Raw genomic sequence first — 25,869 nt, forward strand, 5'->3', positions numbered from 1 at the left:
AATACTTGAGTGATACTAATAGTGAACTACTACTTTCAACCGAGCACTTACTTACTCATTTATGTGAGTTTCTTTTTAGTTAATAGTAGTTACTAAACGTTTTACAGTGCATCAGTGATTAGTATGACGGGATGTAGATTGAAACCTTCAGTAAATTAAATTGGAATAAACATGACGATTCTTTCTAAAGAAGGATTTAAAAATACCATACTGATTTTGTCACACATTTAGAGATACTTACCATGTCGGTATTATTTTTATTACAAATTGTATTTTGGCATCTTATCTTGGTTTAAATATTTTGTTAAGCTTTATCAGAGCACCAAATTATTAATTTGTTTAAACTAGCTGCCTACCAACTTTACTGAGCTGCGAAACATCTATTTCGATCTGTAACGTCTATTAAAAGCAGCTGAGAAAATGAGCAGGCATGGTTGGAATTTGGCGCTGGTGGCTCTTCTAAACAAACACTCACTTCTTATATCTCACTGTCTATAATGACTCTCTTGGAGCTTTCAGTTCCCACTTGATTTCAATCCTGTCCGTGCTTTACGACAGCCTGGCTTTCAGGTCATTCCTTAATGTAGGTCAGTGTCGTTTAGGAAACCACGAAAGTGATGAGAACTTTTCACGAGCGTCTCCCCATGGCCCCTATTGGCGACTGCAGTGTGTCACTCTTGCGTGGCCATCCCTCTTGGATTCTTTTGCTGTGTCATGTCCATGTGCGGACCCCACACTTCCCACCCATTGGATACTGATTCTAGCTATTTGCATAAAATTTGCTCATTGCTATCCCATTGGTTCCAGTGAGGAGGTCACCTCCCAGAGGACCTCATGATTTGATTAGCTCTATGCTGCACAAGCTCCTATTTCTTCCTCCTTCTGTTTATTAATAAATGTAAACAGATAAAACGTTGCCTGAGAGACCAGCGGCATATGTTTAAACTCGGTCAGTGAGAGGCCAGACTAGCTGCTGTCCTATTTTCATGTTCAGTTGGGTACCAGCTCTTCACTTTGGGTTCACTTCATGGTTATTGTCCCGGAAAATTGTTATCTGAGTTGAGGTGAGTTGATGCATTTATATATAATAGTTTTTCCTCAAAGGCTTTTCATTTTAGAATATTTACATTGGCAAAGTATCCTAGCTGTAGCTACATCTTTAGACTTGTCATATCACTACCTACTCAGTCACTGTTTTCGTGATTTTTCTTTCACACTTTGTTTCTATTATTGGCGATGGCTTCAAAAGCCTGGAAAGTTGGAGGAAATTGATTAATTGAAGACAAATGTACATCCATTTTCACTTGATTAGAGTTATTAGTTACTTCAAAACAACATGCGAAACTGCTGATATGTCATGCTTGAGTAAACATGTCAAAAGAATTTGCAGTTGTTCAAGACGGGGATTTTGGGATCACTGGCACTGGTGGAATGTTCTCTGTCTGTTCTTGCTGCCAGTTTCAGCAGCTGCTCTGTGTCCCATCGAGACTGGCACAAGAAATGCCAGCCCTGTCTATCTGGAAGACAGCGGACTGGTATTTCTAGATACTTCAATCATAGAGCTTGGTCAAAATTGATATGCAAAAAAGTTTTGGTTCCAGTTTTTGGAGATTGACAATATTCTGATAAAGATCCAGAAGATGCAATATGTTATATTTACTTAATGTTTGCCACATCCAAAGCATGCATGTTCTGCACCAGTTAGTACATTTACAACTGACCAAAGGTCTGCTCGCAGATGCTAATCTGTGTGTTCGTGAACAGTCAGCTGTTTGACAAGTTTATGCAGCTGTCCTTCAATGACGCATTCGCTTCAGATTTCTTCTCACCATCCTTTGATCACACAGCACACTGTACATACTTAAATTATAAAATGAACTTGATGGCTAACTACAAGATGTGTTAATATAGTAATCAATGCATTTGGTGCCTTGTGAAAGTAATACAAGTTACAAATCTGATTTAACTGGCATTCACATAATATTCACCTCATAGGTTAACATATAAAATGGAGGATCAAGAAATGAACTTTGAGCAAGCTTATGGATCTCTATCAGAGACAGACAAAACATTCGAGCCCTTATTTATTGAGGAGGAAAATGAAGACTACTTTGAAGACTGCTTGGAAGAGATTGAGGCTGCTCTAACTCTTCCTGGAGAGTCCATGCCTTATTCAATAAAATGCAGAGAAGCTTTGCAAGCTGAGTTTAATGGACTTATGCAACAGATGTTGGCACAGTTAGATGCTTTTGATGCAGCCCATCCAACTACTACACCACTGGAGTTATTATCAGAAACGGTGAACAAAACGGACAAGAATGGATTTAGGAAAACAATCGAGCGCATTCCTGAGAAAGAGCAAAATGTGTTGCAGGTAGAAGATAATGCTGTTGGCATCCCTGTTGAGGCAAAACCTGAGTTCTCTGCTAGCTTGGAAACAGAAAAACTCAGAGAAGCATTTGAGAGTTGTATTGAGGAGGTGGGCCAGCTGGAGCGCAGGAGGGATGAGTTGGTTCAGGAGCTTCTGGAGCTGGAGGAGCCAATGGCCCAAGAGCTACAGACTGTGAGGGAGGCTTTGGGGGAAGAACGAGGCCTCCTGTCCAAAGTCAGACTGGAAAGACAAAGCCTGCAGGACGAAACTCAAAAGACCAAGAGACGCCTGTTCATAGCGGCCCGAGATTGTGCACAGAGACAAGTACAGCTTGAATTACAACAGAAAGAAGTGGAGCAACTCAACCAAGCTCAGGTAGTGTTAAGTGAACTTAAGCAAGATTCTTATATTGATTAAGAGGATTTACAAATGTACATGAGAAATGTAAAGCAAAAGGATAACAGGAACTTTATAAAGTGAGGTATTTTTTCTGTTTTCCTGGTCAGGCCTGTAGTTAACAGATTTGCTCTGTTAACAACCTCAGTGGCCCCAAAACAACAATGTAAAGACTAAATTTGTTAACCAGATTATTTTAAGATAATGAGTTCCAACCACAGAAAATTATATGCTTCAAGTCAGTAGTAGTGACCCAGTACTGACCCATGAAACAGCTACAAATGCAACCTCACTGTAGTTTTTATTTTGCGTTTACAGCTTTAATAGCTAATATACAAATTTACAGTGCGTGATTTTCCTTTAAGGTTCCAGTAATATTAAAATGAAAGGGAAACATCTCTCTGAAGTTTCTTTGGTTTAGTTTTAGACTTGTTTTAGACCTTATTATTACAGGGAAACAAGCAAGTACTCCCTTTTATTATTATGGTTGTAATGTTTTGTTTTAGTTTGTTGTTGCATACAGTTGACCTAGAGATATAATTTGACAGTTTCCTGTCCGCAAGAATATTGTCAAAACAAAAAACAACCCATGATATAAAAACGTTTGGAGACCTCTGGTTTAGGTTACTCAGTCCCTGTTGTTCATGTGACATCAGCTGTGATAAATGGGTGTTAAATTCATTCTAACTGTACTCAAAACCCTCTGGCTCAGGAAGAGCTGAAGGCCCTTGCTGCTAAGCTGACTGAGGAGATTGCCAAGATCCATTCAGATCACCAAAGCCACCTGCAAGAACTACAAAAGCAACTGAACACCACTCAGGAATCCAGCAAGAAGAAAAATCGCTCTTATGTAACTCAAGGACGGCGGGCCTCGTGTGACCTCCAGCAGTACCTGCAAGGTGGGATCAAAGCTCTGGAGGAGTTCTACGAGCCCCGGCTAGTGTCCCTGCTGAAGAGACGTGAGGTCACCATGGATGCCCTCAGTAAGGCTAAAGAGCAGTGTCAGAAGCTGAGGGTCCAGTTAGGACCACTGAGAGAAGAAGAGCAAATGCTGAAACTCCATAGAACTTGTCTGGAGGAGAGGATCCAACTAATGGAGAGACAGAGGAGGGAAAACGTGGAACAATATCGAGTGAGTAATGTTGACTGATTTTGGATAATTGTCATTTTAGTTATTGATGGTTTAATGTTCTTCATTCAGGACACAGTTGATGCCTTAGAGGAGAACATCAGAGAACTGAAAACCGAGCTCAAGATCCAGATAAAGAAGACAGAAGAATTGGATATGCTGAAGAATAACATGGCCAAAGAGTTGTTCTTCTACAGGCAAGTCCAAACACTTTTTCAAAGAGCATTTTTCATACTATAACACCAATCGAAAACTCTTCTGTATTAATGGATCCTCATCGTAACCAGCTACAGCACTAAACTAGATAGCACCACCCACGGTGATTTGTCATGGGTCCAAATCTTACTCTATTAAATATTAAAAGGGGGTAAGATTCCCCCAAGGCATAATGACCCCAATTTTTATTCATTATTTAATGTAACTCATAAGGATATAATTGAGAAATTCCATGAATTAGTCATGCATCTTCACATTCATTAAAATCTATAAGCTAATTAATTCAAATCAAGTTATGACATATCTTTAATTAGAATAAAGGCAAATAAATATGGAAATATCCATAGGCTACACGTAATTAGAAGGTGTCCTTGGTAAAGTGTAATTATACATTTAAGTACTGAGTAATATTTACTTACTATATGGTTAGAGTTGGGATTGAGGTTTGGTTTAAGGGTTACTTGCATGTATATGCATAATTTATTTAATTTAATAAGTTATTATTAAATTATTATAAAGTTTACTTTATTTAACATGTACGTGTAACAAGAACAACTTAAATAAAATAAATAAATAAAATAAAGTATTACTAATGCATCATTCTGTACACACTGCACTTATATAAACATGTTGCAGTCCACCTGGTCTCATGGCATAAATGTACCTGGGCACACTTTTAGCGAGACAAAATATGTACCAATAAGAACATTTCACTTCCAAAAGAACACTAGAGACTCTGACACCTTGTATTCCTTTTCAAGCTAATTTACATAGTTTCAATGAATAAAAGCACAAACCTTTGAAATAGGTTTTGAAAGTTGAGTTTGTATACGTTACGTTTATTTATAATATCTTTGTAAATTACTTTTTAAAAATGCAAACAAAAGTATTTTCTATTTTTAGTAAATCGCTGTCATGTAAATGCACCCTATAAAAGCACTGCTCTCAAGATAAACATCTTCCTCCATCTTACCCTACGTTCTGATTGGCTGCGATAGTACTAGATTTCAGTTTGGACAGACAATTTACTTTTACTAACTGCTGAAAACTGCATTGCACTACATCTGGTTGAGACAGATGGCACATCTATATTTTATAACTTTATTGTTTTACAGAGAGCATGTAGAGGGCACCTGCAAGCAAGAGAACAGTACGGTGGTGGAAAAAACCTAATGAACTAAAGTTTGTTACTAATTTTCTTATGTAAAATGTATTTCACATATTGTTTTCATAGTTTAATGGAAACTGCCTCTCTTCTCTTATTAATAGTATAATAGTCCATCACCAAAACAGTAACCCCAGTTTACTGAAGACGCACGTGTTTCTTGCAAAAGTCTAAATTTTTGAAAAAAAACAAACACTAACAGCATAGCCCAATTGTGTCAGATACACAGATCTTTGTAAGTTACACAGTTTAAATAACGCTGTTTTTGTTGTGTGTACAAGAGGGAATATAGCTCATATATCAGTGGTGCCTGTGAACTAAGTGCTTTCTCTTATGAGTAAGTTAAGTGGGCAAAACAAAGACTTATTTGGGCACTGTAGGAGAGCTCTATAAACATGCTGACGGCATGATGGTGAGACCGTTTAGATGAAGGCCAAAGAGAAGGTTAATTAAGTGCTTGGTTGATTTGATGTGTCTTGTTAATAAGATCTGAAATAAACAAGAAAGAATTAGATGTATTGTTTATATGACCTGTACCTAGTTGTGAACAGAGTGACAGGGAGCACGTTTTTTTAAAGACTGAATAAGTTGCTATTTCAAGACTTTTTGGTGACTAAAATGTAGAGAGCTTGAATTTGGCAAAAATAAAAAGGCATTTGTTGAGGAATGCTGGGCTTTGTTCCGTGACTTTTTTGGCTTTCTTTTGCTAAACAATACAAGCGGTCAGGCAGGCAAGACAGATTGTGGTTTACATTTGATTGTAATATCAACCTCAAACAAATCTTTTTGTGCTCAGAGAGAGGAAACTTTGGCAAATCCTGGACATGAGGGAAGGGTGCGAGATAAACAGCTGTCTATAAGTGCCTGCTCTCTTTTATCCTGTGATAAGTATTCTGACTTCCCCATGAAATAAAAAATTCAGTAGTAATTACTTATCTGTAGTAAAGAAAAACAAAAACACCTTTTCATCTTTAGGTGACTTCCTGTTTACTTCATTGTTGATTTAAAACCAACAAAAAAAAAAAAAAATCCCATAATTAACCACAAGCTTTAAATAAGTAATCTTTCCTCAAAAACACACCATTCCTTTCACATGAAAGCTGGCGAGGGAAAGACCAAACAGGTAGCTGTACTCGCACCATTGGCATACAGTCGCCTAAACCTTTCTGGGGGTGCGTTACTCAAAAGCATTGTTAGCCAAGTGCCGTCGTCACCAGCATAGCTCAACTATTAGTTAATAGGTGCCATGTTCAATACAGCATCTTAGGGACCTCTAATCAGTCAAACAGTGGCGAGTGATTTCTGGAATCAAACAATCAGATGAGGATTATTTTTTTAGGAAATGTTTCCAGGCATAGGTGCTTCTAGCTCCTTGTTAATCAGCTTTTATTTCCCACTGATTTTAGGTGTAAGTTTTGGGTAGGGATAAGTCTATGTCTTTGCCAAATCAAGGCGACCCTTAAATCTTACAAAAGCTGTGTCACCAACAAAAAAATTATCAACAAAAACAGTTTATTCATAATGTTCTGTACAACGGTATGGACATACAGGAGAAAAACATTGAAAAGTCACAATATTAAAAAGACATTAAACACCACCTGACTCATACGTGAAGCTCAAAGTAAAAAGAGTACACAAGAGCTTAAGTTATTGATACATCTATCCAGTACTTAAATGGGAAAATGAATTTGTAGGACAAGTTAAAAAAAAAAAAAAAAAGAAAAAAAAATAATCTACTGAACGTCAACATTGCACCACTGCACTCTGGTCACAATATACTACACACCTGTATACACACTTCTGATATTAAGTGATACTTTTAAGTATACTTAACCTGCAAGGAAATCTTCATGAGACACTTGTGGGAAGGGATAAGAAGGTTTGTGTGTCTCATTCTGATATTGACCAATGATCAACTGACATTTTTCTTAGAAAAATACTCTATTAACATAGTAGTAGAAAATGCCTGGTGGGGAAATAGTCAATTACTCCATTTCCATTACTTAGGGGGAGAGCACTTAAGTTCTTCACTTGTGTGTAGACGGACAGTTTTTAGAAGAGTTTTGCCTTATGCTGAGAGTGGGGTGGTGTAAAGAGCAGCTTTATCCCTGAACCTCAGTGTCTGCTGCCCCCTCTGGGTCCTCATCATTGTAGATGTTCTCTGCCTAAAAGAAATATGCATACAACATAGCTATAAAAGACACAAGTAAAAAGGTTATGCTAAAACCTCTTAAAAGCTCACAGTGTCCTTACCATCTGCCACACTTGCATGATGTTGTCCTCAGATACAGAGCAAATCACCCACGGTTCATTTGGATTCCAGGAGAAGTCAGATATCTTTGCTGTATGGCCTCCATGGATGAACTACATTTATTAGAAAATAAAATGAACAGAGAAATGCACTGTAACTACCTAAATATATACACGCACACTAAAAATAAAACAAACAACATTAACTACTCACCAGTAGCTCTGGAGGTCCATCTTCTGCATCTTCTGGTGACTGTTCTTCACCGATTTTACTACAAGAAAGAGAAAAAAAAAAATTAACAAAGATGCTAATAAAGCTTTTCACATTTCCATGGTAGTAGCACATGAAATGAAATGAGACAACCAACCTGAGGTCCCAAACATTAAGCCGCCTGTCTGTCCCGCTGGAGGCCAGTATGGTCTCATTATGGGGCGACCACTGAACCTGTGGACACATACGAAGAGTTTGCGTTATCACACTCATTTATCTTTAATTTCATCTGATCTGACAGACCTTTATTTCAATCTTGGCAGGACGGGATTTGATACCTGAAATATTTCATCTTTGTGCGATTCGAACGAGTGAAGTTTCAGCTTCAGGTTTCTCAGATCCCACAACGCAACAGTCTGTGAGGGACAATAAAGCACATTTCAGAGGTCTACATATAGAGGCACATTTATTAAGTGTCCACAGGTGTGACAGAACCAATTGCTCGGTGTAGTTCTCACTTTGTCAGCAGAACCGGTGGCCAGAATGAACTCGCTGTAGGGGTTGAAGGACAAACAGTTGACCTCTGCAGTATGAGCATCTACTGCATGACTGGGTTTGGATGTGTTATTGGAGCGCGTGTCCCAGCTAAAGAAAAGAGAAATCAAGATTAAAATACTGCTTGCATTACACACCGTTGGAACCATTACATGCCTTTTTAAAAACCGCATGCTGTGCTAAAAGTCATGCAGAGTACAGAGAAACAAAACAAGACAAAGATCTTACATCATAAGCTTCTGGTCATCTGCAACAGACCCAAAGAGAGACTCATGCAGAAGATGCCAAGACACGTCCTCCACTACAGCGGTGTGACCGGTAAAAATGGTCTTAGCGTCCACTATTTTTCCCTCCTTTGGAACCGTGCTGATGTCCCAAAGACAGATGGTCTGCAGGGGGGAAAAAAACAACATGAATATTTAGTGTTGGCTGAAATGAAGGGTGCAAATAGTAAAATCTGAAACCTCAGCGTGTTTGCAATGTAAAGCTGTGTTCACCGTATAATTAAGTCAAAGATGGCAATTGTGCGGATGTCTTACGTGATCATCAGATGCACTCAGTAGGCAGCCACTTAAGTTGGGGTTCCAGGACAGACCGTATCCTTCTTTTTGATGTCCCCTCAGACGCAGATCAGGAGTGCACTCTCCGGAGGGGTCTTCCAGGAGCACAGGAAGGGAGCACATATTTAGAGGAATACTCCATATATGATTTAACATCTACACACAAACACTGAATTGACAAGCAGCTTTAAAAGAAAGTCTCTTGTGTTTTTTTTACAAAATAAGGAATGGTCATAACTACACTGAACAACTAGTAGACTTGTGCGGTTAAAACCTAGAATTTATTTTTCAGTGCTATTTTAAATAGCACGCTATATTTCAGATATTGTGTTTACATATTGAAACGCCGTGCTCAAACTAATCGTCTTTACACGCAAAGCTAAAGTGACGGCTCATACCAGGTTTGGAGGGGTGTTTGGTGTAGTCAAAGACCAGCACGTCACTCGTGGGGGTCTTGGTGGCAATGATGCAGGGGTTCTGCGGCATGTAGCGAGCCCTGTTCACCTCTCCCTCATGATTAATCTTGATTTCAATCTCTATCTTGCCACTTACCGAGCCAAACCCACCAAATTCTGTGAACAAACAAGAGAAACAGGCGTGACAACACGAGGTAAGTACACAGGTGGAGACAACGCAGTCAATTCAGCTCATGTTCTGAGCATCACATACAAGCCACTCACCTCCTTTTTCACTGTCGTAATGCGAGGCATCAAACTGGGCATCGTCATTGGGCAGCTGGACACTGGCAATAACCAGGTGATTCTGCTCATCAGAGGTATGTGTGCCGAGAACCAGGCGGTGTACGCTAAAATCCTTCCCTTCAGGCCTGCGAAACGAAGCACGCGTTTATTTACAACGACTTTTAGATTAATGTACAACTGCGATGAAAAACACAGCACGCACTATTTATTACCATCATCTTAAAGCAGTGAATATATCACCATCACGCCACAAAATAAAAAAAGGTGAAGAGAGAGAAAAAGTTCATTTGGAGCCACACCTACTCAATCAATAAATTAAATATTTTAAAGCAGGGCTGTAACAAAATAACTGACAGTAATTTGTTTAGATTAAATCACGTGTCACATCAATTATCAGTAGTGAATAAAATATTTACATGTGAAAAACGTCAAGTGACAGTTAGCCATTATGTCCTAAACTTGAGAACACAACACATTAAGTGATTCAAACAAAAGCGTATCAGTTTTACACAGCTTGCCTTTACGTGTCCTTCGACAGACTAGTGCGCAGTTGTTTTTTTATAAGGATACAACACTGGGCAGAATGTGGAACATCCATTGTGTTAATTATTGATTGATTCTGATGCATTTCTCCTAATTCATTGATTGATTAATTGGTTTCATTCCCGTGTGAAAGCCACTGTCAGTAGATGTGAGTGTGTGTGTGTTACCTGGTCACATCTGGCAACCACTGAGCAGTGAGACTGGGCCACTCCAGCGCGTGGGTCATCACCAGATCGTAAAGAAACGGTGTGTTTTTCTTCCATATTTTATATTCTTCATTTATCACCCTCTCCTCCACCGCGTCATCGAATGCAGCTGTAACAAAAAGGGGCGGGAAAACAAGACGAGATCTGTCAAAACGCCTTCAACACAGATACTTTCGCAACTTGAACAGAAGTTTTTTTTCATCATTATTCATTTTCCGCCACAATCGCCGTTCAACAGAATGTACTTTGCGCAAATATACGCAAATCTACTAGAAGATGAAGACGCGACCGATCTTGTTCAATCTGTCACAAACTCTCTGGAGAACGACTTAATTTTATGCCCACGCTGCCAAAATAGCTTTCATTTATTACCAGTTAGCGAGAAGAAAAACCAAAACAGCGCCGAAAGCTTCCTGAAAACAAGCGACGCGTCCCACGTTCACACACTTCAACTTAAAAGCCAAACAAACTAGCCGCAGCTAATTCGACGCTAATTTAACTAAACGGCTCAACACTTTAGACAATTCGTAACATGTTCCCGTCCCAGCGATAATATATTTGGCCCGAAAAACAGCCACTACGTGCTCATAACAAGCTCTGCGGTGTAATCTGCACTGATGGATCAGCACTGTTTCGTTATGGCGGGATTCGGCCTGCGCTGAATTCACACCAACAAACCCCTCCGCCGCCGGCTTCATCTAACCGCCGCCGCCGCTAAAACCGACCATCCCGAATGCCGCGGAGCCGTACCGACCTTCTTTATCAGCCATAACGCCTCGACAGACAGCTATCTCTCGCAAACTCGACCGATAGCAGGATACCGGTGTAGTTTCCTCGGGAGTGCAGGATGCTCTTTGTCTCGCGCCGGCGTGCACGTTCGCGCCAACTCCGACGGACACGGCGGAGCACGCGCCACCAATGAGCGGAGAGAGAAGAAGCGCGGCTTCTTCGGCGGAAGCGGAAGGTGACGCGCTGCTGCCTCCACACTGCCCTCTGCTGACAGCGCGCCCTCAAACGAAGACCCCGAGCACCCGGAAGAAACTAAACCAATCGTTACCGTGTTAATTCTGTATGTCCTGTAAAAACTTTTAGAGGCCTCAAACGTTTGGAAGTTTCACCTTGAACGTTTTTAAAGTTAAATTTAATTTAGTGATCAAATTGTACATCCTTATGGAAAAATTATAGTATTAAAAAAATCGTGTAAATCGGATTACTTTTCAAACTGTTTGTCATAAATCAACATCTCAGGAAAATATTATGGGGTTTCAACTCAGAATATCACTTCCTGTTATGAAACTATATAATTTCATATACGTACACTGGGACTAAAGGCATGTGTATTACACACAAAAAATGTATAGGGAAATTATATTTCAATATTCTTGTGAAATAATAGATATTAGGAAAATTTGGCCAATTATTTCTCCCATTATTACACTTTTTTTTCAACATGCTGTACCAACAACACGTTAATATGCAAATTAGATACAGTTTATAGGTAAGATTGTGTCAATCCTGAAGTCAACATTTTCTTTTTTCTAATTTGTTTTGCCTTTTTATGTCTGTCATTTTATTTATTATTAGAAAAACGGAATCTGGGTGATCTCTACAGGGGACATGGCATAACATATGAAAAAAAAAAAAAAAAAAAAAAAAAAAAAAAAAATTCTAAATTGTAGTTTTTCTTATGCTCAAAATGTGAACATGAAAAAAATACTAAATTAACAAAACTTTTTTTTCCTCCCCTGGATTATTTACAACATTTTAGTATTTTATATGATTAAATAATGTAAACATTTACTTAATTTACATATAAATTACTTTGTAACAGTAGTGGGGCTCTAATGAGAATAACAATTAAGAATGACAAAAATACAATATTTACTATAAATGCAATTATTTTGATAATTTGATTTTGATGTGTGTGTGTGTGTGATATATATATATATATATATTTGGCTTTGGCATAATTTGTGGAACTAAAAGCCTTCAGTATAATCTTAATTAACATTTATTCATTTGACATGCCTTTCTCCTAAGTGACTTAAAATGAGGAGAGACAGATGAAAATTCTTGAAATAGAGTACATATAAAACACCTTTTTATTCATAAAAAGATTCACAGCAGTGCCATACGACATATACACGTGTTTTTTTTCAAAGGAAAATCAGTTGCAGGAAACGCAGTACCTGAACGGCATTAATATAAAATTCACGTTGAAGTGTTTGTTGTTAAAGGCTGTCTATATGCAGCTTCCTCCACTCTTTATATAGAGCTCAGAAGCTTTTCCCTGGATTGGGCTTCAGTGTGTGTGTGTGTGTGTGTGTGTGACTCGTCCCTCTGGACGCAAATGTAATGACAAAGAGCCTAAATATGCACTAAAAAGCTGGTCACAGAGAGCTGACAGTGTATAAAACCCAGAAAATCTCCAGGATCCTCAAAATTATTAGTCTTCTTCCCCCTCTGACTCAGACTCTGTGGGAAGAGAATAAAGAGTTAATGCGCCTGAGATCTACATTTTTGTTTGGCAGAAAATATTTTCATCCGGTATAATTCCTCACCTTCCTCCGCATTCTGAAGCCACTCCACAAATTTCTTCATTTGCTCCAGAAATACACTTTTCCCTTTGGCAGCATGGGAGTCTTTGTACCATTTCAAAATGGCTTCCTCACTAAGGACGTCAGCTGTAATGAGAAGCACACACTCTGTCGTACCTCGCCTGTAAGATATCATTAAAGCACTGATCAGGTGAGACACGGGTACCTTTATAGAAGAGCACCACTATTTTGGAGAAGGATTTCATGAAGTGGATGTTGTCGTAGCAGTACTCCTGAATCTTGAGCAGTAAGACCAGCTCTGATTGGCCCTGAGTACTGAACACAGCCAGGAGAGGTGCATAGTGCTACAGGAGAAAACAATCGTCTTTCTTACACAGTATCATCGAAAAAATTTGATAGATAGATAGATGGACGTAGAGTTGCTCTGAAACAAAGCATATTGCGAAACGCACTATACAAATAAATTTGACCTGACTTTAATTTAATTTACACGACCTGGCTATAATCAGTCTGAAGTAAAATATATTACAAATTAAATTAAATAAGTTATGTTTGTGTGTGTGTATACAGTGGTAGCCCGAACTATTAGAACACCAGTCAGTTATTCTATCTTTTGATGCAGTAGGAAATATCAAAGTACATTTCCAAACATTTAATTAATTGTGATAATTTTCTTTGCACAAAGAGATCCACGATCTGATCTGATCATGCAGGCTGTCAGGAATGACATGAAGAAACTGAACAGAATAAATCTACAAGAACTGTGGCAACATCTCCAAGATCCTTAATAGAGAATATACGAGCATAACCAATATCATCTAGGTGTTGATACTGTGCCTTCAGGTGTTTGAGGGCCTGTTCGGTGACCAGCTCTTCTTTCTTATTCCATTCCACAGCATTCATGAGGCAGGTCCACATTAAGCCAATCACAGCCTGCTCCTGAAGATCATTCTTCTTCATCTCCTCTTTCACGTACACCACGATCTGAGCACAATTCACAACAGAACATTTTAAGGACTAACGTGACCATGCCTAATGCGATAGCAGGGTCTCGAGGCAGAAGCAGCCGAAAGCTTCACCTCTCTGATGGGACACTGCTGTGACAGGCGCTCCTGCAGCTCTTTCTGAAGCTCCTTGCGTGTGCCCAGAGACTGCTGCGTGCGCAGGAAGTCTGACAGCTCCTTCAGGCCCGCCTCGGTGAAGTACTTCGAGAAGTGCTCCACATTCTGCTTATTGGCAGGGAAGAGTTCCTGAAGTCAGAGCAGATTACACAAATTGATTAACTGCAGGAGGAACGCGGAAGAACCTCTAAGAGCTTTAAGAAGGTGAAGTGTGTCAGTAGTCCCACGTTAAACTACTTTCCCAGCTCGAGCTTGATGAAAGACGAGGGAGTGATTGAGACAATATGACTGAATCATCATTGTTTTGCAGTTATGTTTAGGGAGGACAGTAGACACTGTCTACAGTACACACTTCAGCATCAGCACTCTGGAAAAAAATTTGATCAAATACAGGTACATCTTACATGTAAAGTAAAACATTTTAAACAATTCTTTGATGATTAGAGCTTACAGCTAATGAAAGTCAAAATCCAGTACCTCAAAATATTACAATATTTCCTAAAATCAATAAAAAAATATTTGCAAAGCAGAATTTGTTTTTTTAATTTCTGCATTCAATACTTGTTCGGGGCTCCTTCAGCACAAAGTCTATCATCAGTGAGGAGTGAATGGAAGAGATCAGTCTGTGGCTCTGCTGAGACGCTATTGAGCTTCAGCTCGTCTGAGTCGTTGGATCCACCGCTCTTCATCTTTATATCCCACATGTCCACATGGGGTTAGGTCTGACATGTTGGCTGACCAATCAAGCACAGTAATATTATGACCAGCAAAGCACTTGAAAGTGCTAAAGTCCTGCTGGAAAAGCACACCAGCAACTCCATAAAGTGCTCCATAATTCCACAGAAGGCTGCATTGACTTCTGACTTGATGAAACACGATGAACAAACACCAGCAGATGTCACAGCACCCCAAACCATCACCGGCTTCAGAAACCTCACACTGGACTTCAAGCAGCTCGGGTTCTGCGCCGCTCCAGATCTTTTTCTCCTCAGCCCAGATGCTTCTAGTATTGTTTCTGTTTTAGTGACCCTTCTCCTGAAGACGTCTGAGTATGGAGACTCTCACTCCAGCTTCAGTCCACTAACTGTAAAGCTCTCCCAAGTGTTTGAATCAGCTTTGCTTGACCGTAAGTTTGCGGTCATCCCTGTTGCTTGAACATCTTTTCCTACTCAATTTCTTCCTTCTAGTAAACGTTGCATTTGATATGCTTCGATACAGCACTCTGTGTACAGAAAGCCCTTTCAGCAATGACCTTCTGTGACTAAACCTCTTTGTGGAGGGTGTCCATGATCGTCTTCTGGACCATTTCCAAGTCAATGTCTTTCCCATTATTGTGGCATCAAAGAACAAGAGACACCCGGCGTTTTTATTGCAGGTATGGTAATTTAATGAAACTCAACTATAAATATTCAAATATTTGGAGATACTGGATTTTAACTCTAATTAGCTGTAATAGCAAAACATTTCTTTTTAGTTATAGTATCTGCATGGATGTAGTTGTACTGTGTGCATGAAGGTTATGAGTCAGTTTAGGGGTGTTAAGACACATCTGCCAGGTGATGATCTCCATGGAAATATAATTTATCTGCAAAATGGTTCATTATCTCCTAATAATTTTCAAAGGTTAATGAATTCAGTGTCAGAATTGATTTTCGAGTGTAAGCCAGCACACAACAGATGAGCATCAACAATCATACCAGGAGCTTCTTATCCAGGTTGGCTTTTCTAAGGGCAGATGTCACAGCGTTGGCGTCCTTCTCTGCTATCCAAGCTTTAAACATCTTCACCGCAAAAGAGGCCGATATTCCTTCAAGCACACGGAGGGGATAACAGCACACACTTTAATCAATTTCTAAAATAGTCAAGTGAAGAATTCCCTGCCAATGCAAGGACAAACCTTCTTTAACAAGGTTATCGCTGAAGAGGCTGGTGAGGATAGGTGGCGGCAGTGTGCCGTTGGCCAACAGGATGCCTGTTAGCATGGCTAGTTTGGTCTGCTCAGACTCAGTGAAGGCCTTCAGGAAGAGAAGAAGCTATGTGGGGAGAAAACACATCGTATAGGTGGAACATCTTCCACAGTACATTATCTTGCTGATAATAGCAAGAACATAATATGCACATTAGTTACCTTTTTGATTTCCTCCTCAAAGGCCTTCTCCAGATATTTGTACCTTCTGATAAGTTTATTGAAAACCTGTATAAAGACATAATCATCTATGAGTCACAGCATTAAGTTAAATGAAAGCAAAAAAAGGGGCCATATACATCTTTTGAATTATAACAATAATAACAACAACAACAACATCAATAATTCTATGTAATATATATTTTAGTTATTTTAAATATGTATGTATATATATATATATATATATATATATATATATATATATATATATATATATATATATATATATATAATGAACATTAAAGAACACTTCATATAATACATAGATATTAGATTTTATAATAATATTATTATTAGTAGTATTTTAATAAAATAATTATGATGATTATTGTTATTATTAATAATAATCTCTAACAAATAATAAAAAATCTGAATATATAATGATATAATAACAATGACCTAAGTAATTCAAAAAGTATTATATAATTCTATCTTGTCTGTTCAATATTATAATATATTTGATTAGATTATTTGTTACATGTTGTTATTATTATTATACAATTTTTTTAGATGATAACCAAATCTAAAAACAATAAAATAAATATACCTAAATAAATAAATATTTTTTTAGATGTACCAATAATAATGTGACATTTTATGTATTATACTTTTATGCTATAATTATTATTATCAAATACATCAAACTATTAATAAAATGTGATTCCTTATGATATGACAAAATCTACATCCTGGCCACAAGAACACGCTTTTAAACTCACAGACAGTGGCTGCTGATGGAGAGGCATTGTAATCCAAGGGATTATTTCAAAATGACACAGTATGAGTGGCATACTGGGTCTACCCAGAGGATTTGGGGGCTAAGTACATCTAATGCAATTTTGAAACAGGATCCCCCCGCCTTCCTGCCATCTTGGTTTCGGCTGCTCATTTTTCCTATACAACAATGGAAGATATCATCTCAATGAGCGGGCTGTTCACCTGAGCATAGCTGCGGACAGCAGTGTGGTTTTCCTCCGTCCTGAACACGCAGTGCTCCGTCAACTTGGTCTTATCCCCGTCGTCAATGCGCGTTCCCCCGGGAGCTGAGAGAGGGAAAGTGAGGTTACAGGTTAATGCTGTAAATCCTCTGAGAGCACAGTGCTGTCATTGTTAACCCCTACTGAGAAAATGCCACTGTGCCTACTGCAAGTTAAAACTCGAATGAGCAGACGTCATAGCAACCAGCTACGCAACAACACGACAACAATTATTATACCAACAATCCTCATACGCTGTGTTTGTAATGTTTAAATTTTTTTTATATCTAATGCATAATGTGCAGTACTATGCTGAACAGTACAAGGAAAGTCATGTAGTGTAGCTCAAGCCTCTGTATTAGAAGAGACGCATTTCCAAAGCATTTAATCAAATAAGGAGAGAAATTGAATTACACCCCAAAATAGGACATGGTTTCTCAATGTGCTCTGAACACATAACAATGCAATGCCTCATGGACTAATCCACAGGTGTCCGGGTTAATACCATACACACGGTTAACTTCAGATCTCCTTGAGAGGTTTGCTCCGGATTACAGTGTTGAGCCACTGATCCATTGAATGGTCAATGTAATACTTCCCATCTTACCATTTCATAAAACACTGAACTAGCTTTTCTAAGAGGGCATGATGATAAGCTTTGCATTGGTTTGCAATGGCACTGAAATATATTTCTGATTACACGGTTTCCTACATCATCCTGTTATTTCCATTACCAGTTTTGCATTCACTCACGAAACGTTCTCCAGAGAAACTTGCAAAATGCAGCGGTGATGTTTCGGGAATGGAAAAGGTTAGCAAATAAATGCAAAAGAACGCACCAAAACATATATTTTCATCCAACCTCATATTAAATCTGTCAGCAGTTTTGCACAAAACCTTGAGCTTCTCCAGAGAAACCTGCAAACTTGAAACTTGTGTTGCAAAAGTTTTTTATGCTCTAGCCAAAGTATTGCATCCCCCGAGAAACTCTCGGAGCATTCTCCTATGCATATCAGGACAAAACTTTTACAAGTAAACACAAAATAAAAATGATTTTTCCTTTAGGGGCTGTGTATTATGCAGGCAAAAAAATGACTATATTCCAAATATTTACACAAAATCAGTTTTCTTTTTCAGCTCACCAGATATTTTCTGTTATTCTTTTTTTTTCATTAAAACTGCTACGCAAAAACATTTTCAAATATTTGATGAAATTCTACGTACGGAGACATATTTCTAAACTGACAGTAAATTTAATCATTTAAAAATTCAAAATCAGAAAAAAAAAATCAATATATATTTCGGTGACAATTATGAAGAAAAATGAATGTCTTCATATAAATAGTTCATTATGAGAACAAAAAGATGCATTAAAAAATGTATTTTCATGTTAACTTGAATGTGGTTCCTTCCTCACATTTGTGTATTAGATCCCAGTCTATGTTCACAGAGTTCAGAGTTGTTTGTTAAAGACTATAAAGAGGAAAGGTCAGAAGATTTGGACTTAATCTCTTATTTTACAGCGTTAAGGGCAGTCTTCTACTTATGAGGGTTCAATACTGGAGTAATCTGACTGCTGACTGGATGTTTGACCAGGCTGCTGTTCTTCCTCTCTCATGTGCTCTCACAGCTATCTGGGCTTTATATAGAGCCAGAGTAAACCTTTTAGCTCTAATTGGGTTGAAAGAGTCCCATCCTAAAGACATCTCTACCAGTCCTTGAAACTGATCTCGTTCCACACAGTGTGTGAGAGGAACCATATAAACTTACTAGTTAATGATTATCAGGAGTAAAGAATAACAGAAGTAGCAGGAGTAAAAATAAAAAAAATAATAAAATAATATAGTATATAGTATTGATAGCATTACACTTAATATATAAAACAAAAAATAAAATAAAATAATGATTATATTATTGTTTTTAATAGATATTAAGTTATGTTATATATTAAGAAGTATCCTACGTTTTCATTTCAACAGTAAAATCCTGAAATATTATATAAAAAAAATGTAATACAGTTATTAACTCTTTTGTATTGAAATATATTGTAAAATGTAATTCATTGTCACATAATCCTTCAGAAATCATTGTAATATGCTGATTTGCTCAAAAAAATAATATTATTATTATCATTATTATGAATGTTAAAAACAGGTGGGCTGTTTAAAATTTTTGTGTAAACCATTATACATTATTTCAAAATTCTTAATTTAATTAAACAGAAATGATTTGAAACATTTTTGAAGAAACCATGTACAATTTTTAACATAAATATTTACAAAATTTAATGCACTGTACCAGTTTTAGCCAGAGGCTCATTTTCATTTGCATAATTTAACATTTTTAATTAAGAATGTTTAATGCACACTTTTCATGCAGGACATTCATGTCCTATTTACACAGTATATCGATTTGAATTCACGGTTTGACGTAACATTACGCGAGTAACACTGCTCAGTCAGTACACAATTCAAGTAAACTGCTAGAATATAATTATGTGCTGTCTGATCTGATGTGCTTCAAACCCTCACACGCATATAATTTTAAATGCACAAAATGCATATTCAACTCCAAAAAACCCTTATAATGTTATATGTTCTCTACTCTGGCTCCCATATCTGCTCCAACCGAATTCAACACTCTGCTTCTGTCCCACAGTGAAGCCGCCCACTCACTCTCTCTCAGCCTGCTTATGTGCAAAAGATCTGAAGATTTCCAACCGGCTGTGACAGCTCCTAGGAGACAACTAAGACAGGCTAAAATCGTGCTGCGTATTCCCTGCTGTCCTCATATTTAACCATCAATGGGATTTGTAAGTTGATGGCCTGGAGGTACTGCGCTAAACACTTTGATCCAGAGATGTGCTGCAAGTGTTGGAGCAACAGCCTGCTGTCACCGAGGAGTGAGCTAATGACCTCTATTTCTGTTAATCTGCATGAGTTAACAGCACAAAGGACAGTTCTACAAGGCTCCTTTACGAGCGTTGCTTGTCACATTGTACGGTATGGATTGTACAGTATAAGTAATAGTATGTAAACCGCTTTTTCCCATAGGACTACACCACTGACTGTGATTCAAAGGTTCTGTTGATTCATGTCACACTGTCACGCAAGACAGAATTCGGTGTGTCTGCATATTGTCTGCGGGATGCAATTTTTGCACACTGAAAGGCCTTTTGACTGCCATTTTACCTCACACACGCTTAAATAAAATGATCTCACGATCTGAATGCTTGACAAAAATTAGTTTCCGAGCCAAGGACTAAAACAGGTGTAATCCCGTGGGATTTTAGTTTTATGAGTTTAAATTTGCATCAAAACCAAAATAGCGACCAATCGTTTCTTCTGTACCGCTGTGCAAGTCCAAAGCAAGTCCCAAACTTTTTTCAGGCTGGTCCAGGCAATGTGATTTTTAGGATTTAAAGTCACCATTAAAAATAAAAATTCACTCATCCATTTTCTAAATGCACATGCTTATAGTAAACTATTTATCTACATATGCCTGATAAAAAAAAAAAATCTCAATCTTCTGTTGAAGAGTCCCTGTCCTACATTTTTCCTTTTCAGTAATCCGTTTTCTTTAGATGTATATCGCTATACGGCAGCACTGCAGTATTCGAGACCACACTCTGACCCAAAATCCAAGTCCAAAACCATTTTGTCTGGAGCGTTTAGACTCGGTTTCTTTAAAATCAAAGCAGTCACCTACAAAGCAATAACTAAAGCGGTATCAAGTCAACATCCCACAATTATGCACAAGGTTTTGGACCTCCTCACCAAGCATGCTCCCGGCCATGAGGATGTCAAACAGGGTGTCGGCATAGCGGCGATAGTCTAGTCTCGACCCAGTGACATCCAGAAACTTGGCTACAGCATCAAGATCGCCACCTGCTTCGTTGAGGCCTTGAACAATAGTGTCTCGGAAAACCGTAGGCTCAAACTTCTCCTTTTCATCTGCGGGAAAGAAAACACAAGAAAGACTCTCGGTTTCAGAGATTCAGGATTCACATTAGTCACTTGTGATGCAGAATACAATGCTTTAAATGATATAGAGGAGATCCTTGATTCGTGTAGAACGCCTGTACACTTATACCTACTGTACCATTATGTAAATGAGTTCCCTCGCCTCGCTGCTGGCTAGGAATTCTGATTATAGCACACGCTAAAGAGCATGTTGAGTGTCTTCCTGTGAGATCTCACATTTGAAGAGCCGGTCACACCTACCACACAAGCCAGTGAAGCACAGCTCTAATGCCCTGCTGAAAACGCCCCCACATTTGTCAAAGTCAAATGCTATTAAGTAACGTTCCTAAGCTGTCTGTGATGTCCGACGGTGTTCACCTTTCACCCATATCATACACCTACATGGACGATTTAAATTAGTCCTGCGAGGCAGAAACTGTACAACTTCTTTTCATGTCATTAATTGTTTGCAAAAAATAGTTTGGGGTCAATGTGATTTTTTTTGTATAATTAAATCGATACTTTTATTTAGCATGGACGCGGTTAGAGACAGTAAAGATGTTACTTTAGACATTCTTTAACTATTAGTAACTCTGAAACTACATGCCAGACAACTCTCATTAGACTATTAGTAGACCGTCTAGGATTAGGGTTAGAATACGTTGGCGTACTTGCAAAGTTACGTATAGTTAGTAGAATGACTAAAGAGGACTACAGAAGTAACGCGCTGCTGCAAAGACGTAGAGTTAGTGCCATTTTCTACTGAAATATTAAGCAACACAACTGTTTTCAAGCATTGATAATAATAACAAATATTTATCGAGATAATCAGACTATTAGAATGATTTCTAAAGGACCGAGCAGAAAATTATTACTATTTTGCCATCACAGGAATAAATAACTTTTATATACATATATTTATATGTATATAAATGTTTATAATTTATATATCTAAATAAAAATACTTAAGTTTAATACCCTTATTATATACCTTTATTTTAATAATATTTCACAACATTACTATTTTTACTGTATTTAAAAAGAAACAATGAAGCGACCGTTAAAAATATGTCCAAACCCAAACTTTTGAAATGTTTAGGATTAAACAAACTAATTTTTATAGCCTTTTTGTCAAAATAAATGTCTGATAATACCACAGTTATCAACACAACACAACACAACAATAAAATCTATGTGATAATAATAATAACAATAATAATAATAATAATACCATTCCTATAATTTTGTGACTGGATATGCATAATTGAGACCCATTTATATTTTAAACAATACAATAAACAAAAAAGATAAGGGGTCATTCGCACATATTCGTGTTTTGCTTTTTTAAGTGGAATGGAATGGAGCATAACTTAAGACTTAATGACATGAGTGCAGTGTTCAACAGTGTCCATAGCACGTTTACATAAAGAAACAATGAAAGTAGAACAGAAAAGGGCTTCCTGTATGAACGCACACTAAACCTTTTGATTCTGGAGCTAAAGCCGCAGCTATTTCAGTAAGCTACTTGTTAACCTCTCTGGCTCTGAGACTGCAGAACTAAGATAAAAGATCTGAAGGCTAGAGGGTCTGCACCGGTACCAGTATTGTGTAGGACATCAAGTGCACAGTAGCACACAAACAAGCTATTAATGGAAAACGAATTGAGACCCTTGCCAATGCATTGCTGAGTGAGTATCTGCAACATGTGTTTCTGTATGTGAACAAATATGAAAAGCAATCATTGTACATTTTCCACTGAATTGTCAAACACGAGCAGAGGTTAAATCCTTTGTAAAGACCGCAATTAGTTTCTGTGAAGTAGAATAGGAAATATGGAGATAAAGAGCGACTCACCCCTTTTCCTGGTCTTAAACCGCTGGCCTGTAAGCACTGGCTTCTGTTGCTTACCGGTATTCATAAAAGTCCTTCACATGCAAAGAAACAGACATAAAGTACATTCAAATCAGCAACAAAAACATAGATGACCCATTTTTTGTGCCATGACATCCATTATTGAATAAGCCAGATGCCCCACAAGACAAAACAATGAAACAACTCCTGACCCAGTAATCTGTGCTTTCCCCAACACTACACCCTCCTCTCACACACCTCGTTTATAATAGCGCACTGTACTAGGAGGAAAAAAAGCTGGCGATCTGAAAGCTCATCAGCTGAGAGGTCCTCTCCAGCGCGCAGTGAGTGCTCCAGCAGAAAGACAGCGCTCCGGCAAGCCTTTCGCTGCCCTGTGCTAAATATAGAGGGGCTCATCCCCGACAGTGTAAACTTCAGTCACCCAGGCCTGGGACACGTGTCGTATTACAGCAAGGACATGTCTGATCACAGCTTACAGCCCTCTGTGTGTGTGTGTGTGTGTGTGTGTGCGCACACAAGCAAACTCGCAAAGTATACACACGTGCAAACATACACACAAACAAAATCGAGCTGCCTCAACAACTTATTGATGTGAAAAACGCGCAGGTCAACATTGTGCGCAAACTTATGAAACTTAAGAATCTCCACGAACTGTGGGGTAAATAAAGGCAGTTGTTATGAGCCCTGCCTAACTCAGCAAAACCAAAAAACTAAAGTTTCTTGATGCATTTTATTCCTTTACTTTTGCATACGAACGTTTCACCGTGGAATAATATGTTACAAAAGTGAAGTTCAGGTCAGTGTGGGAATAATTTGTGATGGAAACATGAGTTACAATGGGTTAAAAGATATAATATAATATAAATTTAAATATTCATTAAATAAATCTACTTTTAAACATTTAAAGTAATTACAAAAAAACTCAAATGAGGGAGATTTCTTTTTGAGAGTGAGCTTTAAATTATATATATATTTTTAGACATTTTAATACATTTCAATTGTTTATGCGTTTGATTGTAGTACTTCGATTTGACTACAATGATGCTTTACATTGCTCAAAGGTAACAGTAAAACCAACCACAATAATTTGAAACATTTAAAATTTGTTCAAATAAATGCTGTTCTTTTAGAATTTTCTTCACGTCAAAGAATCCTTGAAAAAATGCATCATGTTGAAATCAGATAAACTGATTAATAACATTAATAATAATTTAAAAAAAGAAAATAATAAAAAAAAAAAAACTTTGATGGACTTATTTTTTAAAAATAAGTCATGTTTTTGAGCACCAAATCAGCATATGAAATAAATTGTGTGCTAAAGCCAAAAATAAAAATAAAAAGATAAATAAAAAAAAATAAAACATTACCAATCCTAGATATACAGTTTTTATTTTAAAAATTAATAAAAAAAAAAGTCCATCAAAATTCTCGAATGCCTCTCTAAAATAACAAATAACAGATTTCTTATGTCATACCACACAAAGAATACCCTTGATTTGTCCTCAAAGCTGAATGAACCCATGACTGTGATAATTCACTGAAATCAAAACAATTGTTTTTAAACAGCATTCTACATCATGGCTCAGTGTTCTTCTAACACCGAGTCCTTTCACGCAGCTCTGAACAATATGTACTCATGTGCAAGTCCCGTGTGATTTATAAATGATATCAACAACCACATTCACCAGGGATGAGCCCACAAAGGGCATGATTTAGCTGATTGTCACCAAACCGTAATCCATTACAACAGACAATGCAGCAACCAGCCCTTAGATGAGCTCAAGGGTTGGATGTCCGGAGCAAAACGCCTCACAGGACAGGTTAGGACCGGTGTCGCTGGAAAACCAGAAACACTGTAAGAAACTCAGGAGAGTCAGAAGTCAGAGCCGAGTCTTAATTAGATTACAACAGTCCCTGAGGAGTGAGGGAGGCTTACAACCATCAAAATCACTCCCAATCACTCTCCAGTTAATGGACCACACTAGCTAACACAGCTCTTTGATTTCTTAACTTTCTCACAGAGTATAAGTGACATTCATTGTGGTGAAAACGAAACATCACACTGGGCTTGTCAACCAAACAAATATGTTTTAGCAGGCTTGTGCGTGCTGCTGTATGGCTGTAGGTTTATATCCCAGCTGGTTTCGTTGCTTCTCAGTTTATAAGTGTTTCAATGCCAAGAATAACACACAGGCAAAGGCATTCCTGGAAGAGAATGCAACCTGGTTTCAAAGTAGGAGTGAGGTGCTGGGACACAACACAGTGAGGAAGCTTTGATAGGATATAAATACTATACATAGTATAAATAACTATGACACAATAGCATGCATTGACATTCATATTTTAAATATATTTTTTATATTACACATTTAACAGCAAGATATCATATTATATATCAACTGTGCAATGTTGAATGTTAAAATATCTGACAGCTAAATCCACTATTTCAGAAAGCTGCGCATATATATATATATATATATATATATATATATATATATATATATATATATATATATATATATATATATATATATATATATATATGGTTCACACAAGTGCTTAAAATCATTACAACACGGTTTTATGAATAACCCGGTGATCTGACTTCATCATTAGTTCAATGCCTCAGTCTGCTTACAAAAGTAGCATTATTGCACATGTGCTTGTTAAATTAATTAGGCTATACAGTTCATACAAGACCAACAGGTTAGGCTCGGATCCCCTCGGATCATGCCATGCCGTCATGTGATTGTATTTACCTGTCTGTGATTCTGCCTGTGAGGATCTCGAGCACCGCTCCGCGCAGTATCTCACGCGCCGCTTCGAGCAGGCAAGTTAAGTACAGCTGGACCGAACTACTCTCGGGAGGGGTCCGTCGCGCGACACGAATT

General features: G+C 37.9%; 3 protein-coding genes across 4 annotated transcripts; 1 reads left to right on the top strand and 2 right to left on the bottom strand.

The window, feature by feature from the left end:
• The first annotated feature begins 869 nt into the window (after nt 1–869).
• Nucleotides 870–5,944, top strand: sync (syncoilin, intermediate filament protein). Its single transcript, XM_043218136.1, has 5 exons — nt 870–1,064; nt 1,996–2,746; nt 3,480–3,899; nt 3,969–4,093; nt 5,228–5,944. Exons 2-5 carry the CDS (start codon nt 2,009–2,011, stop codon nt 5,283–5,285), a joined length of 1,341 nt encoding a protein of 446 aa, XP_043074071.1. The 5' UTR covers nt 870–1,064; nt 1,996–2,008; the 3' UTR covers nt 5,286–5,944.
• An 828-nt stretch (nt 5,945–6,772) lies between these two features.
• rbbp4 (retinoblastoma binding protein 4) lies at nt 6,773–11,230 on the bottom strand. The gene is made up of 12 exons (XM_043218137.1): nt 11,058–11,230; nt 10,265–10,412; nt 9,534–9,679; nt 9,252–9,425; nt 8,833–8,948; nt 8,522–8,682; nt 8,257–8,383; nt 8,077–8,154; nt 7,896–7,972; nt 7,742–7,799; nt 7,531–7,641; nt 6,773–7,442 (listed from the first exon to the last, which is right to left on the bottom strand). Exons 1-12 carry the CDS (start codon nt 11,071–11,073, stop codon nt 7,380–7,382), a joined length of 1,275 nt encoding a protein of 424 aa, XP_043074072.1. The 5' UTR covers nt 11,074–11,230; the 3' UTR covers nt 6,773–7,379.
• A 1,152-nt stretch (nt 11,231–12,382) lies between these two features.
• bzw2 (basic leucine zipper and W2 domains 2) lies at nt 12,383–25,836 on the bottom strand. 2 transcript variants are annotated; one of them, XM_043218510.1, is made up of 12 exons: nt 25,738–25,836; nt 22,961–23,031; nt 20,921–21,097; nt 17,107–17,210; nt 16,111–16,176; nt 15,880–16,015; nt 15,680–15,789; nt 13,941–14,111; nt 13,699–13,845; nt 13,067–13,205; nt 12,865–12,987; nt 12,383–12,778 (listed from the first exon to the last, which is right to left on the bottom strand). In XM_043218510.1, the coding sequence occupies exons 2-12, from the start codon at nt 23,022–23,024 to the stop codon at nt 12,750–12,752; spliced, it is 1,266 nt and encodes a 421-aa protein (XP_043074445.1). In that variant the 5' UTR covers nt 23,025–23,031; nt 25,738–25,836; the 3' UTR covers nt 12,383–12,749. The 2 variants fall into 2 exon arrangements, with proteins under 2 accessions (XP_043074445.1, XP_043074446.1); XM_043218511.1 differs by lacking the exon at nt 25,738–25,836 and adding an exon at nt 23,216–23,347.
• Nucleotides 25,837–25,869: the final 33 nt, after the last annotated feature.

This window comes from Puntigrus tetrazona, chromosome 19 (assembly GCF_018831695.1).
Source record: "Puntigrus tetrazona isolate hp1 chromosome 19, ASM1883169v1, whole genome shotgun sequence".
NCBI lineage: Eukaryota > Metazoa > Chordata > Actinopteri > Cypriniformes > Cyprinidae > Puntigrus > Puntigrus tetrazona.

Excerpts from the sequence above, each read along its gene's own strand:
- sync (XM_043218136.1), top strand. The coding sequence starts at position 2,009 with ATGGAGGATCAAGAAATGAACTTTGAGCAAGCTTATGGATCTCTATCA. Across the intron at positions 3,900-3,968 it reads AAAACGTGGAACAATATCGA|GACACAGTTGATGCCTTAGA; the intron begins GTGAGTAATGTT and ends TTCTTCATTCAG. Across the intron at positions 4,094-5,227 it reads AAAGAGTTGTTCTTCTACAG|AGAGCATGTAGAGGGCACCT; the intron begins GCAAGTCCAAAC and ends ATTGTTTTACAG.
- rbbp4 (XM_043218137.1), bottom strand. Across the intron at positions 9,680-10,264 it reads TGGTTGCCAGATGTGACCAG|GCCTGAAGGGAAGGATTTTA; the intron begins GTAACACACACA and ends TTCGTTTCGCAG. Across the intron at positions 8,155-8,256 it reads CCACCGGTTCTGCTGACAAA|ACTGTTGCGTTGTGGGATCT; the intron begins GTGAGAACTACA and ends TGTCCCTCACAG.
- bzw2 (XM_043218510.1), bottom strand. The coding sequence starts at position 23,024 with ATGAATACCGGTAAGCAACAGAAGCCAGTGCTTACAGGCCAGCGGTTT. Across the intron at positions 21,098-22,960 it reads GTTTAAGACCAGGAAAAGGG|ATGAAAAGGAGAAGTTTGAG; the intron begins GTGAGTCGCTCT and ends TCTTTCCCGCAG. Across the intron at positions 16,177-17,106 it reads CTGTCCGCAGCTATGCTCAG|GTTTTCAATAAACTTATCAG; the intron begins GTGAACAGCCCG and ends GTCTTTATACAG.